General features: G+C 34.3%; 1 protein-coding gene across 1 annotated transcript; it reads left to right on the top strand.

The window, feature by feature from the left end:
• The first annotated feature begins 1,365 nt into the window (after positions 1 to 1,365).
• On the top strand, positions 1,366 to 15,285 carry LOC117101105 (KICSTOR complex protein SZT2-like). Its single transcript, XM_033240985.1, has 10 exons — positions 1,366 to 1,533; positions 9,944 to 10,072; positions 10,588 to 10,794; positions 11,701 to 11,778; positions 12,617 to 12,709; positions 12,967 to 13,066; positions 13,472 to 13,672; positions 13,846 to 14,066; positions 14,843 to 14,942; positions 15,108 to 15,285. Exons 2-10 carry the CDS (start codon positions 9,950 to 9,952, stop codon positions 15,146 to 15,148), a joined length of 1,164 nt encoding a protein of 387 aa, XP_033096876.1. The 5' UTR covers positions 1,366 to 1,533; positions 9,944 to 9,949; the 3' UTR covers positions 15,149 to 15,285.
• Positions 15,286 to 15,581: the final 296 nt, after the last annotated feature.

Here is a 15,581-nt window from a genome sequence, read left to right as displayed (position 1 = left end):
GTTTCCATTTTTGTTTGCATCATTTCTATTTTTGTTTGCATCATTTCTTTTTTGTTTGCATCATTTCTTTTTTTGTTTGCAGCGTTTCTTTTCTGTTTCCATGATTTCTTTTTTGTTTGCAGCGTTTCTTTTTTGTTTGCAGCATTTCTTTTTCTTTGCAGTGTGTCCTTTGTGGGCCATCGTAGGTTAAATACACTTGAACATTTTACTTTTATAGTTGGCAAAAATACAACCAAGTATTGGTCTTAAGATGGAAATATTATGCAAATAGTCAAATTAATATGAAATACAGGGTATTGGTTTTTAGCGTCACATGTTTGGATATAGATACATTAAAAATATTCTTAATCAGTCCCCCCCCCCCAATATAAAGTTAGTACATATCAACAAATTCATACAAACTATTCTGGAAAGTGTCATTAAATACATTGATTTTTTTTAAAGAGATATGGGTGAGGTCTGGGACCTTAGCACTTTAAATAATCGTCAAATTCACACCCGAATTCGGATTGTCTCCAACACTTGTCATCCTTGTAACTTGGTTAAACTTTCACCTTCTGATCAGTTGATTTGTTTTTGAAATATTTGGTCTACGACGTTTTCCTTTAAATGGTCCTCATATCCACACCCTACTCTGGGTCGTCACCAAAATATAATGCTTCATCCTTGTAACTTTCACTATAGATCTGTGCAGACGTTTTTGACATATTTTGAACACACAAAAAAAAAAAAAAAAAAAAAAAAACACACACACACACACACCCACACACCTTCAAAGCAGAAATTGTTGGAGTGTTTCATTCAAACTTAACAACTGACCAATCAGAGAATGGCAGGAATATGTGCGCCTGTGTCCTACGCTATTGTTTCTCGGGACCATGCAACAATATCTATGTAGGCCTATACAGTAGCCCCATCCCGGGGTGTTATGCTGCGTTCATTAGAACTTGTGAAAACTGATCTCACAACTTGTAGGCCTAACATGCGAGAACACGAGAAGAGTACATTTATTTGTCGAACGCTAAAATGGCATTTTTTTTCCTACTCGGGATGTAAAAAGCTTGAATTAGGACTCCATAAAGTGCATTCAGAACGTTATACATAATACAGTGCAAATCATATAGGTTGCAAATAAAACCTACAAAAAAACCCACTTTTTTTATCTGAAATAATATTACTTAAACAAATTGCAATAAATAAATCTGCTCGTTTGTGTAACATCCACCATTTTCCACACTACATGTACAAATCGAGGAAGAAAATTCTACTCGAGTTTACAACTTGTATTTTACAAGCTCTAATGAACGCAGCATTAGTGGTATGCTCACGCTGAAGACATCAACTGCGTACCATACCATGTTCAGAAAAAAGTGTGTGGTTGTGTGGTGTTGTGTTGTGTTCGTGGTCAGGGCAGGTTCGAGAGGAGGACTTGAGTAATAGCTTTGAGGGCTAGGCCTAGCTTGGATTTCCCTAGCTTAGGCATAAGTAATTATATTTTTGAAATTATGGACGATCAGAATTAGATTCTAAAAGGTATGTAAGTATATGTATATATCTTTGTATAATTAATTTTAGACATAAGCTTGACCTAGGACTAGATAAAATAATAATAATAATAATAATAGGGCCTGATAAAAATAATAATAATAATATAGGCCCCTAGGCCTAGGGCCTCCTAGGACCTAGGCCTAGCTTAGGGCTTAGACCTAGGCCCTAGCCTAGGCCTAGTAGGCCAGAATATGGAGGCTAGGCCTAGGGAAGGGTAGGCCTAGACCCTAGCTAGGGCTAGGCTTAGACAGAGTACACAGGTGTAGGCCTAGGTCTAGGTAATTGTATGTAGCACTACATTTTTTCCTTTGGTGGAAATGGCTGTATTAATCGTCATAACATTTGAAACAATTTGTATAAACAGGTGTAGGCCCCCTATGGAGAAATGGTTAGAATGTCATTTATAAAATATCCAAATTAGGGGTTAGAGAGAGTAGGCAAATATAAACATGTTAGGTACCACATGATAAATACAAATTTGAATATAAAAAAGAACAAAAAATAGCACAAAAAAACTGCTTATTCTCAGTATCATAAAAAAATTTATTTTAGTTAGGAAAATTGAGCCACTGGTTACGGTTTTATAAACATTCAAAGTTTATGAGCACGTAAATAGCAAGTTGCATGTTAACAATAATATTTCTATCACTTTTGGCCATATATTTCTGTTAATTTTTGTAAATGCTAAAAAATAGTGTACATTTTGATTGTAAATTTTTACTGCAAGTTGCATTGGTCATGTAGCCTTAATACACAACAACCAGAAAATTTATAAATTTTTCAGATGACCTTTGACCCACAATTCTGAAATTCGGGGGAAAAAAAAAATTAATTAAAAAAATAAATAAATAAAAAAAAGTCTTATTGTGCTTGCATTCTCAGAGTAATTGCAGTGTCTGACAAAATGTTGGCGCGATTTGTGACGGGAATTGCCCCCCCTGGAAACCATCCCGGTATTTCTGAGTCTAGGTTTCGGGGCTGGGAATAATAATTAATTTATGTAAAATTAAGTTACACAAATGAAAAATAAAAATATTACCAGGACCTGATAATCTCTCCCCCCGCCAGACTTCAAATGACGAATTTTATTGGCCGTTACGCATGACGTCATTCTCTTGCAACAAAAACTGACATCGTCTCACAATTCTCTCGAAATCATCCTATCTTTAATATCCTCTTCAATCCTTAATATTTAACTATTTTTTTAGATAATCATTAGCTAAAAGTATATTTTAATACTTTAAGTATCATTTAGTTTACTTTTTGAACTCATATTTATTTTATTTACATGAAAAATATTGCCGTTTACGGTATATGCAGCACTTTCGTTAAGATCGTTATGGTTTACCTCGTGTACACGATGGCCGATCAACAGCTGATCGTCGGTTTTGCGGTGCCAAAAAAAAATATTTGTACGCCTCATATTATATTCATATTTGGCAAATAAACTTTCAGATATATATACCTAAACTAATCTTTGTTATTAAAAAATTGAACTTTATTACTCGCAATTCTCTGGAAAAAACAACAAATTTTAATGAAATTGATAAAGTTGACCGATTTTGGAAAAAATCAAAATGGTGTACTACTTCGACCCCTGAGTGACCTGATTGACCTGATGAAACGTCTCAACCAATCAAAAAGCATTTTATATGAATATTTTCTTAAGGCCTTTGTTGACAAAAACACGCTTGGCTGAACTGGGTTAATGACACTAATTGAAGTGCATGATGTCACGCATCGCGTGGTGCCTAAACATGTCGCAAGTCATTGTCGTGGGCATTTTTTCTGAGCAGGATTATATTATAGCTTGTTGGGGTCGAGGAATCAGCGCTCAGTCGGGATGGGAGCAGATGGTGTACACCTTTAATGTACAGTACTCTGCTGAAGAATGAAATGAATAGACGATAGCAAAAAAAGTAACGAAAATTGGAAACAGATCAAGGTAACAAAAACAGATTTATTGAGGACCAATATCCGACATAATGGAAACTCTAGTACAGTACCACTAGTATTAAACATAAACAAATAAAAATCTAAATAATATCTTAGTTCAAGAAAACGTGATTTCAAAGTTCAATTTTCGTCTGCTGTTCAGGGTGTTACTGTATAGTTTAAATTTGTGTAGAGTATTCCGTGCAGGAATTTAGGATCACTGTATAGTTATAAAACAATAAATTGGTTACTAACAAAAATAATTTAGGTATTACATTGCTTACGAATCTTTTCATTTTATTTTCCTAAGGTTTCTTTTTTTCATAACTTTTATTTGTATGTACTCTGGATGGTTCCCTGTCTAAAATAAATACACTGAATTATACAAGGTTTTCTCACTGTCAATCTGTAAGGCTTACTACAACTACTGTTAATATGCCTAGAAGGTACTGTACTGCTAGCCTTAACCCTTTGAAGTCCCAAGTGACTTTTGCCAAGGTCACTGAGGCCCATTAAGCCCCACTGTCATCATCCGCTAAATTAAGGGTAAGTACATGACGTTGAATGATTGCTGTTTTGGCCATTTTGAATGCTTCTGCACGTCCAGTTGCAGCAACAATAGGGAAATCCCCTAAAGTACTCATTAAATAGAGGGCAGCAGCACTAAAATCAGTCCGTATATAATACGGAGCGGGCTTCCTGCGACAGTAAGTTGGTCCATGTATTATACGGACCGCGACTTCAAAGGGTTAACTTGTGCCCTGTTTCATTCTTTACATTGGCATTTCTATTGTTTTCCATTGGCATTGCCTATTCAGCACAACCTACTGTATTCAGCCTGTCCTACCTGTACTGTACAATGAATGTCGGTGTGTTAGGCCACCTACGTCATGTAGGGCGGCTAGGCCTAGGCTAGCAATTAATCAATTCCAACACGACAAGCAAAAAACAAGCAAAATACGATCTGAGTTCAACCGTGGGCCCGTTTAATCACTGGTTGCATAAAATCAAAATTAACTAGACACAAATATTTGCTGTAGGTGTACCCGAGCCTAGATCTATTTCTGATATCCATGTTATTGATAAATTTAAGCCTGTGTTTACTCCACCATCACCGAAAGATAAAATTAAGGGTTTCTAAGCTGATATCAGAGTTAAAGAGGGTGTAGAACCTGTCTTTATTAAAGCACGCCGTATTCCTTATGCTCAGGTTGATAAGGTTCATGATAAATTACAACGGTTAGAAAGATTATTATTAAGGTATTACAGTCCATGTGCATCAACCGTAGTTGTTGTGAATAAAGCTGACAAATTAGTTCGACTTTGTGGTGATTATAAACAAACTGTAAATAAGGTAGTTGAACAAGACACATACCCATTACCTACTGCAGAATATATTTTCTCACGATTATCATGGGTGGGGGTGGGGGAGAGAATATTTAGTAAGACAGACTTAAAGTTAGCGTATCTACAGTTGGAATTGACTGTTCCAAAACACTCTAACAGTTAATACTGAAAAGGGTTTGTGGAAATACCAAAGATTACCTTTTGGGGTATCAACAGCCCCAGGGCTTTTCAGAATGTGACGGACCAAGTGTTAAACGAGTTAGATGGTGTATGTTGCTACTTAGATGACATCCTTATCAGCAGTCCCGGTGTTGGTAGCCACATGTAAATGTTAGATGAAGTGTTGGGTAGACTGGCCCAGCATAACATTAAGGCTAATTGTGACAAGTGTGTGTGTAAGTTATCTTTGTTTTATCTGGGTCATGTTATTTGCTAAAGGATTAATGCCACCGAAGATAAAGTAAAGGCTATTAGAAATGCCCCAGAACCAAAGAATGTAAATGAGTTGAGATCATTTCTTGGGTTAATCACATATTATTGTAGGTTCATTAGCCATATGGCCAACAAGTGTGTGCCATTGTATAATCTCTTGATAGATGGTGTTAAATGGAACTGGAATGAACCCTGTAAGGAGGCATGTAAGGTACTTAATAATGACCTCACTAGTGATAATGTGTTAATCCATTACAACCCCAAAGCGCGGCTGACCTTAGCTTGCGACGCTTCCCCAGTGGGATTGGGTGCAGTGATTAAGGATAGTAGAGAACACCCAGTGGCATTCGTCTTTTGCACACTTACAAATGCGGAGGGAAATTATTCTCAGATAGAGCGAGAAGCCCTAGCGATCATTCTTGGCATAACTAAATTTAACAAGTATTTGTGGGGGCCCAAGTTTGAACTGATTACAGATAATCAGGCTTTGGTGAAAAATTTTTGGACCAAAGAAGGGTATTCTATCCATAGCGGCAGCCTGACTAAAATGATGGGCACTATTTCTTTATGGCCCATACTTACAATATATAATTTTGAAAATCAAACGAAAATGCCAATGCGGACATGCTGTCCAGGTTGCCTTTGAATGATCCAGAATATCTTGCTACTGAATTAGCTGTAAATTAATTCTCGGTAACAGACGAATTACCCATTTCCTCAGATGACATAGTGGATAGTACGTTATGTACAGTTCTACAATATGTAAAGAACGGGTGGTCAAAACAGGTTGAAGATGGTTTGATGCTTCATATCATCCAACATCTAATGGTGCTGCTGAGAGGAGCGTTCAAATTTGTAAGAAAGCACTAAAGAAGTACTTGATTGAAAGTTTACAGGGGAAGGACAGAAGGTCCCTTTGAATGTTAGAATTGTTAAATTTCTGTTGTCATATAGAGCCACACTGCAAACTGTGACGGGCAATCACCTATAATATGTTGTTTAGGCATGCTCCCAGAGTATTAGGTTTACGTTATTAACCCTAGGCTTTGAGCCATAAGAAACAAGTGGTCACTGCCAGTAAGGTAGAGCACTTGAGAGAATTTGACGTAGGTCAACATGTTGGAGTTAAAAACAATAAAGGTGGGTTAAGTAAGTATGTAAAAGGATGTGTAATTAAGAGGTTGGGTCCTCTCACATATTTGGTGCGTGTTGCGGGATCAATGTAAAAAAAGTCACTGTGTATGGTGCAAACTTCAGTAGATAGTTGGACCATGCCTCATTGAGCTTGATTTAAAAGTATTAATAGATAAACATAAATACTACTTCACTAGGAAGTGCATTCCAAAACAAGACCACCCTTGTCTTCTGGAAAACGTATTCAACTCGACCCTTCCAACTCGGCCCCTTATCAATCGCGACCCAAGCACCAACTCGGCCCATACTGCTGCATACTGTAGGCCCCTAGTTGTTTTTTTAATTATTTTAAATTTTCAATCATTAATAATTTATTGCTTTGATATATTGTAATATTTATGTATTAATGTTTTATTTTACATAAATTACTCAAAAAATAAAGAAAAGCAGTATGAAGGCATGTATTTTTTGTCTTTGTTAAATTGTTTTTTTTTTTTTTGGTTTAATATTTTAAAGAAATTTTTGCTTTTGGTATATTTGTTATGTGATATATTTAATAATCTTACATACCGTATATCATTTTGTCGCTTTAAAAAACACAATTACTGTATATCAGACTTCTGAAGTTAGTAAAATACATTTCAATATTAACAGAGTTTTCAAATATCCGTAGTACGGTAAATACAAAGTTTCCGTACTACCTAATAATTTGTCTTGAGTGCAAAATATATGCTGCTTAAATTACATGTACAGATTAACAGCTGTGGAATTTCAAACTAACAGTACAGGTTGAAGATTTACGGGAGACACTTTCTTCACAATAAATTATCAGTAATCTGATGAGTATGAGTTTTCTAGAGACAATGTAACCAAAGATCCTTGGAAAAATGGCATTTGTTCTAGACTTTAGACCTATTTATTTATATATGATAAATTTCCGTGTTTTTGTCTATGCCCGTACATCCGTAATTAGGCAAAATTTCTGTATCAACTTGAGAAGTCTGTTATATGCAGTTTTTAAATATAAACATTGGTTAAGGGCTGAGTTGGTGTATGGACCAAGTCGGTTTAGGGCCAAGTTGGCAAGAACTTAGTCGGTGTATTGGCTGAGTCTATTATGGGCCGAGCTGGTTAAGGGCCGAGCTGGTTAAGGGCCGAGCTGGTTGAGGGCCGAGCTGGTTAAGAGCCGAGTTGGCAAGGGCCGCGCTGGTGTACATAGGCATAGTTAAGGGCCAAGTTGACAAGGGCCGAGTTGGTTCGTGGGCCAAGTTGGTGAATGGCCGAGTTGGTATGGTCAGAGTCAGTATGGTCTGAGTCAGTTTGAAGCCAGTACTGTAGCCTAGTGTAGTAGTAGTAATAGTTAGTAGGAGGGCACTTAAAGCCTAGGCTGCGAACCACTTTTTCTTTGGCTGCTATATATGGAACACATTTTGTCTTATATGTTTCAATCTATTTTTAGAGCCTTAGGCTAGACTAAATTATAGTAAATAAAAGTCAGCAGGGACCATAGCCGTCGGAAGCATTTTGCAAGTGGTCCGGCCATTTAAATAAGAGTGGGCATGGGTGGTTGGAGGGGTGCAACACATTTTTTTTTCACCATGTTTAAAAAAATGGCTCATCAGCCGGGAAATAGCACATGCATAATTTCAAAAAAATTAATGTTTTCACTTTTAATTTAAGGGTTTAAAATTTAATAGGAAGTAGCCGGCTTGGCAATTATACCTTTGCCAAAATTTTATAATAGTTTTTGTTATGTTATATTATACCTTTAAACATTTTCAAAATCAATCTTAAATATTTAATTTAAATATGACTTAAGGTATATATTAGCCAATGCACTGTTTTGTGTGTAGCGTTTTGTATATTGAATGACGATAATGTTAGTGGCAATATTAGTAATATTTTAATGGAAAGACAAGTTGATGTCTGGCTACCTAGAAATTTTTAATCAAGAATAAATAAAGAACATGCAGTTACTGTACAACCATTTTAAAACATTTGATGTATTATTTTTTAATTTCCATCTAAATAGAGAAATCTACAGACCACATCTAGTACTCATGAGTTCCAAGTCTCCAGTAGAGTCTTAGAATGGAGTCTCCTGGAAACTGGCAGGAAGGACTACCACATTCTGGCCCGCAAGCAAGCACGAATCACCCCAAATAAACCATCTCCCGCAAATTCATGATGATATTTGCATGCTTTATCAAGTTTTATACTGTAAATCAACCCCTGTTGAGTGCCTTTTAATTCTTAATTATAGGGATTCTATTAGATACCGAAAGACCACCTTAGTTTTGGAAGACCAAACTGAAAATTTCTACTACTTTGAAATGTATTGTTTTTAGTCTTTTTACGCACTACAGACATCAAAATGTACATCAATAGCCGACGTTCTGTGTACAGTGTATTGAATGCCATTAGTTTTAGTAGGACATTGAAATTGTATTTTTTCGAATTAAATGGAGCGCAAGACTACTTCTTGTGTGGCTTGCAGTAATCCATTCTAAAACACTTGGAAGAAAAATTCAACCGTAATGCATAATATCATGGTTTTGGCAGACCCAACTAAAAAATGTTTCCTTCATTCAATAAATAAATTAAAATATAGGCCTATAATGATTTTAATGCATTTAAAAAAAATATATGATGATGATGGTGGTATACTCAAGATGATGTTTTGTGTATCAGAGCTCTATGTTGAATGGACAGTGATGTTAGTAATATTGTAATGGTTAGGTAGAACGAGCACAGGACTACTGGCAAATACAGTAGTTTAACATTAACAATCTTACAGTAACTGAAGGCCCTACATCCATTCTAACAATCTTACATTAACTATATCATTTCTAATAATTTACCTCTAAATAGAAATATTTAGAGACTACTTTAAAAGCAGGTCTTTAATTATAAGGATTCAAAGTAGAGACCAAAGCTGCTAAAGACCACTAAAACCCTGTAATAGTATTGAGAAAAAGTGGTCCGGCCAAAGCCAGTGCAGTTCCGACGGCCCTGATGACTCGGCCAATCAAACCCAGCTAGCCTACATGTAGGTCTAGCCCACCTTGAAGATCACAAATATTTAATAAACGTAAATGCTGAACATTTACTTAAGATATTATGATGAGGAATAATATAATTTAGGTATAGGACTGTTAATACGAGATTAATGTGTGGTGTGAAGTTTTTGGGATTGATAATTCAAAACTCATCACACATACTGTATTCTCACGTAAGACAACGCTTAAAATAGATAATTATGATCCAGCAGGGGTCTGTGCTGTACGCGCAACACATACAAATTTTTCATTTTCAAATGATGTTCGTCTTATTTGTGAATTGTCCGTAACATGCATATTTAGAGAGAAATTAGGAATGATTTGATACATAAACTGTAAATTATATTAAACACCAAATTAAAATAACATTGATATGGTTTAGATGGGTTTGTCTGTACTTAATATCAATGCATAAAATATCCACATTTATCAATAATAGAACTATAATTTATTTGTCATGTTGTTAGTCGATACTGAATCTCTTACAGACCAAGATGGATGCTAAAGAAGTGTACCTGTTAATGAAAAAAGAATATCGCATTTCTCGCAACATTCGGGCCAAGTGGTTCTTTGGAAATCTCAATAAACAGATCAAAGTTAAATCAGAGGATGAACTGGTGAGGATCAGGAATTATCATTATATTTTCACCATAATTGACAGAGAAATAATTTCTTAAAGAAATATTAATATTATGTACTCTGCCAACTTGAATTTCACTTGGGATTTTAATATGCAGATATGATAATATAGTAGAACCCCTCCATTAGGAAACTCCTATTATTAATACCTATTAAGAAGACATCCCTATAAAGGGGACATTTTTAAAGAATACACTAATTTCTATGTTCATGTTAAATAATTCTTATGTTACTTCAAAATAAGCTAGTTAATTTCAAAATATTTTATTTTGTTATTTTGGGACAGTACATCTTTAACTTAGTGCAATATTGTGACTGTGCAGATATTTCTGGTTTAAATTGATTTTTGTTGAACTGCATATTTTTATTAATTAAGGAAATCTATTCCAACTATTTTCATAGGATGTAATTGGTAACATGGTTCCATTATAATAAGATAATTGTCTCTTAAATTCTTAGATTAAATTCTTTTTACTTTTTTTTTTCAATGTAGTTAAATTCAGCAGAAGAATTGGAAGTTTTATCAATAATTCCAAAGAGGGCCAATGTTAATGAGAATGATGGTAAGGAGTCAAAAGGTCAGAATGTTGAGACAGAGGACAAGACTTACAAGTTGTTACCTACAAGTCATGTACATTTTCTTGCAAGGCGGTACAGGATTGTAACTGTTTTAGACATCAGCCCATCAATGGCAACTGTTGTAAGGAAATGTTATGGATTATTTTATTGAATATAATATTGCCTATAATAATTTTCAAACTTACCTGTGCATACTCCATGACCAAGTGTATTTTATTTTTTATTTATTTTTTTTATTTATTTAATTCTCAACCAACAGAGATAGATAAGAACCTCCACTAACAGGTTGGAGAAAAACATATACACATAGAAAGAGACAAATAATAATGATTTTCCTCTTTAATCAAATTTCCAAGACGACCTCTGTATTGTATTACCCTGTTGTTTATTATTTATTACATATTAATTAAAGCAAGAAACAAATTGTCATAAACAAACAGTGGTTAATTTTTTTTCCCAAAATCAGAAACGCCTCCAGTTTTATGAAACGTATAAATGCAGGTACTCTAAATGCTCGAATAAGCGCTGCAGTGCATATACAATTTTTTCCGAGAGTCCCGCTATATTCTCACACAATTTTCTATTCATGCTGAAGATTTTTTCTTCACTTTTCGTGATTAAAATATTAAAAATGATTAATCTAGCAAGTCAAATAAACATCTGCAAATATATTGTATAATTAAATGATGTCGTGAAATAGTGATCATATAAATAATACAGATTGAGGTGAATATTAAACCTAATATTCAGTCATTACAATATAAACTTAGAACTACAATATTAGCAATTTCTATAGAAATATTAATATGTAATTACTGTTATTATTATTATTATTATTATTATTATTTATTATGTAATAATAATAATATTGCTATTATTATTATGTAATATTATTATTATGTATTATTATTATTATTATTATTATTCTTTTCTTTCCAATGCAATTAAATTCTTTTCATTTTTCTCTTTTCCCTTTTCTTCCCTATAAAATACATGACGTTATTAGCACTGCATCTCTATTTTTCAGGATATATTATCAGGTCGAGTGAGTTTGATTGATATTTTTCGTTGTTTCACTAACTGTTTAAAAGGACTCATACAACCGGTAAGCTCAACTAACTGTCATTCTTGAACACAATAAAGTTTAAAATTTACCGGTAATAGCAGGTGAATCGTATCTAGGTTATATTGAACCAGTGAATCATGCTTAGCTAAAGGAGTAGGATTAGAAAGTCTTCGGGTTTGATTTTAGTATTACTTTCTTGGTCCGTTTTGGTTTTCATGTTTATGTTAAGCGCATAGAGGTCTCTATAAGTCAGCCATTATTATTATTATTGTTTATAAAGGAGCTATTCTGACAATCAATGTACATGATGGAGCCATGTTTATTGAAAATATTTGTTGGTTAAATTTTAATTTGTAAATTTGTGTTAAAGAAGATTTCAAAATGGTTAAAAGTCATAGACTATTGAATAAAAAAAAAAGACCACATTAACATTTTCGACCGTCACATTTTAGTGTAAGTATTATTAAGTGACTATGACAGAAGCAACGACAACATTGACTTTTATATAGTGCCTATCTTTATTTCAAAGATAAAAAAAAGAAGCTGTCCTGATAGCAAAGCGGCTCTTTCGGTTGACCATCAAGTTGAAGGCCTCATGGAGGTCACATGGTGATGTATTGGAGAAGCATATACAAATTTAAAAAAAAAAAATCACTGAAAGCTGAAATTGGTTGAGTTTTCCTATGCTGTTTTGAAGGCATTGATTGTTTTTACAGATTGAAGGGTAGTTAGTTTTTGAACAGCAACTGAAAATGATAAATCACTCCATGAATTGTATTTTTGTGGTTCAAGTAATGATGTGAATAATGGACATACTAATATCCAATTCATATTTCTTTCTTTTAATTTAATTGTATTGTTTTCTTTAATTGTCTAGTTCACTGTTCCAGGTAGCAGACTTTTGTTGAAACCTCAGATCTATATCACAGTAATAGCATACACACCTTTATGCGCATTATGTACACAACAGGTGAGTAAAAACTTTCGGAACATTTCATTATACATTAGTCTAACATTTATCTAAATGCAATATCCCCAGAGCGCCACCGTGTGCGGCAAATATGTGTCCAGTAGTATGTCCAGGTCGAATTTCAAATGCTGGTGAGGTTTGTGTTATGAAAATGCACTACCACACCAACCAACCAACACTAGATTTGTTGCCTCTGGGTTAATAAAATGATTGTTTTATTATTTAGTATAGATTTTTACAATGTCTTCTAATTTCAGGTTCTAGTACAAGGTTGTTTGCTGACAGAGGAAAACTTGGACCCTTTTTTGGAAGATATTCAAATTAAATTGGAAGAATATGAAGACAAAATAGTTTCAGGTTTTGAAAATTTAGTTTTTTTTTAGTTCGAATATAGCTAATTTTCATAAATCGTGATTGACTCACTAAATAAATGGTAATATGCTATAAAGTTTCATCACCATTAACCATTTTAACTGCCAAACTGCTTGTCAATTCTGCTGTTACAGTTCAGATTCTTGAGCATAAGGTCAGTCGTTTGAAACTTGCTGTGTATTTCACTTGTGTCCATGGGCCATGCTTTAACACCATGTGTCATACAACTAAAATGTTTGCATCTAGTGGTCAACACTATGCAAAATAAAATGCACATGTCAAACCACATGTTATTACATTGAAAATCAAAGAGCAGAGCCTAAGAATCTTCGTGTTTGGTGTAGAAAATGTAGCTTACCAACAATTTAACTGAACTAACTTTTACTGTAGGTATTTTTTGTGAGACATGGCATCCAAATGAAGCATCAAACATAGACCCTTCTGCACATCAATCTTTCAATGATGGACATGAAAGTTCTCGGAGAACCGTGCAGAACATGCCAGACATGGTCACACCAGACATCGGTCTGGTCAACATGATTTGGTATGGGATTCTTGCTCTTCAGCTTCTACCAGAGAACACTAGTGCTGGTAAGTAGTATTTTGCAAAAAAAAAAAAAATTATATTTATACGATGATAGATAGAGGTTTGTAAGCTGAATTGCCACTTTGTTTAAACTTTTTTCCACAATGTTCACACGCATAAGGTGTCCGTCTAGTGTGTATCCTCAAATGTGTTTAAAAAAGTTATTCTCTGTTCATAGGAATGGTGATTATCACAGATGGTGTGATGGGAATGCCTGATGTACCTACTATGAACTCATTACTGAATCAGATGCGTAGTAGTACTATTGCATGTTCATTCATCCAGGTTGGTAAAGGATATCACCCACAATGCAGTTTTGGTTACATACCACACACTGAGCTGATGCAGTTCATTGCACAGGCTACATTTGGAGCATTCTTGTCCAAATGTCCAGAAATTGTAAGTACATAAAGGATATTAATAATGCATAATTTGTATACCGTATTATCTAAGTCACAGGTGGGCAAAGTGCGGCCCGACAGCGATTTATTGTGGCCCGCGAAAATGAATTAAAAACCCTATGTGTGCAGCTTACCAAGCAACAATGGCTAGAAAATGTCTTGTTTTTTATGGCCCGACACCGATCATCTGTAAAAAGTAATATTAAAACTGGGAATATAGTGGTGTAACACAGTTCTTGGAGGTTTTTGGAAGGACACTGGAAATGTCAAAGTTTGGGTGCGACCCTCTGTGTTAAATTGAAAATTCACTTTGGCCTTCCGACCAATTTTTATGCCCACCCCTAATCTAAATGAACTATGGGATATGGTACACTAATTTGTCCAAATCTGTATTATTCACCCCATGCAGATTCTCATCTTATAAAGTGTAAATCCATTAATAGTCAAATCTACTTTAAATGTCAATTGAAAATCACGGTACATGGTACAGTTTGTAGGAAGAACGCAAACTACTCATTTATTCAGCCGTTAAAACACGTTCTTAAACTGTGCAGGTCACTGAGCACCTCCCTGTTTTCTTGATCGTGACATGTATCTTTGTATGCAGGACCTTATAAATCTGCTGTAATTTCCAAAATCCAGGCTAAAATCTACCTTTCTATATTAGAGGTACAGCTAGTGTAGAATCAGCAGACCAGCTTACGTAAGTAAGTACAGTGTGTGGTCAAGAATCAACAATTTGCTAATTTTTTTCATATTCTGAATTCTTATTAGGATCCAACCAAGAAAACTGATATGAATCCATACCACCAAGCATTCTTATCCTGGCATTTCCAGAAGGGTTTGGATGGCATCAAAATTGACTACATCAAAGGTACAGATGTTTGATATATTTTAAGATTATTATAGATATACCATCTGTTGTATGTTAAAAATCTTTAAAAAAACTAAATTTAATACAGTATATGAATTAGTTTGTTGAGCTAAAGGTAGCAGCTGGTGTAATAAAAATAAGTATAAAATTATATTTATATTTCAGCTCATATCAGCAGGCGGTGGGTTGCATATTACAAGGTATAAACAGCTGAATTAAAATAAGCAGTTTTTTGTTGACAGGCTGTGAAGTGGCTCAAGATAGATTTAAACACTAGGTGCAAGTATTTCATGGCCTATAAATATAGTAGTTATGTAACCACTTACCTTTTGAGCCTTGTTTGTTGTTGATTTCAGTTTTAAAAAAAAAGGTCAAAAAATTATTTTAAAAATAACATATTGATTTATCTGTGTTTCATTGGAAATTTGATCTTTTTAAATGAGCTATTTAATATTGTAATTAAATTTGTAATGGTTTCCAGATTTTATGATAAATATATATCTTCAACCCACATGATTTATGTCCTTTATGTAATCATGGATAGATAATGTAAAGGTATGATATAAAGGTAGAAGAATAACTCATAACTCACAGCATCATTGTACTAAATTGCCTGTGGACTTGGTCCGTGACTACCTA

The sequence above is a fragment of the Anneissia japonica genome, unplaced genomic scaffold (genome assembly GCF_011630105.1).
Source record: "Anneissia japonica isolate Jap-2015-1 unplaced genomic scaffold, ASM1163010v1 scaffold4054_len1135799_cov195, whole genome shotgun sequence".
NCBI lineage: Eukaryota > Metazoa > Echinodermata > Crinoidea > Comatulida > Comatulidae > Anneissia > Anneissia japonica.
The sequence above is the reverse complement of the archived record's forward strand: the minus strand, read 5'-3'. Positions and strand labels throughout refer to the sequence as shown.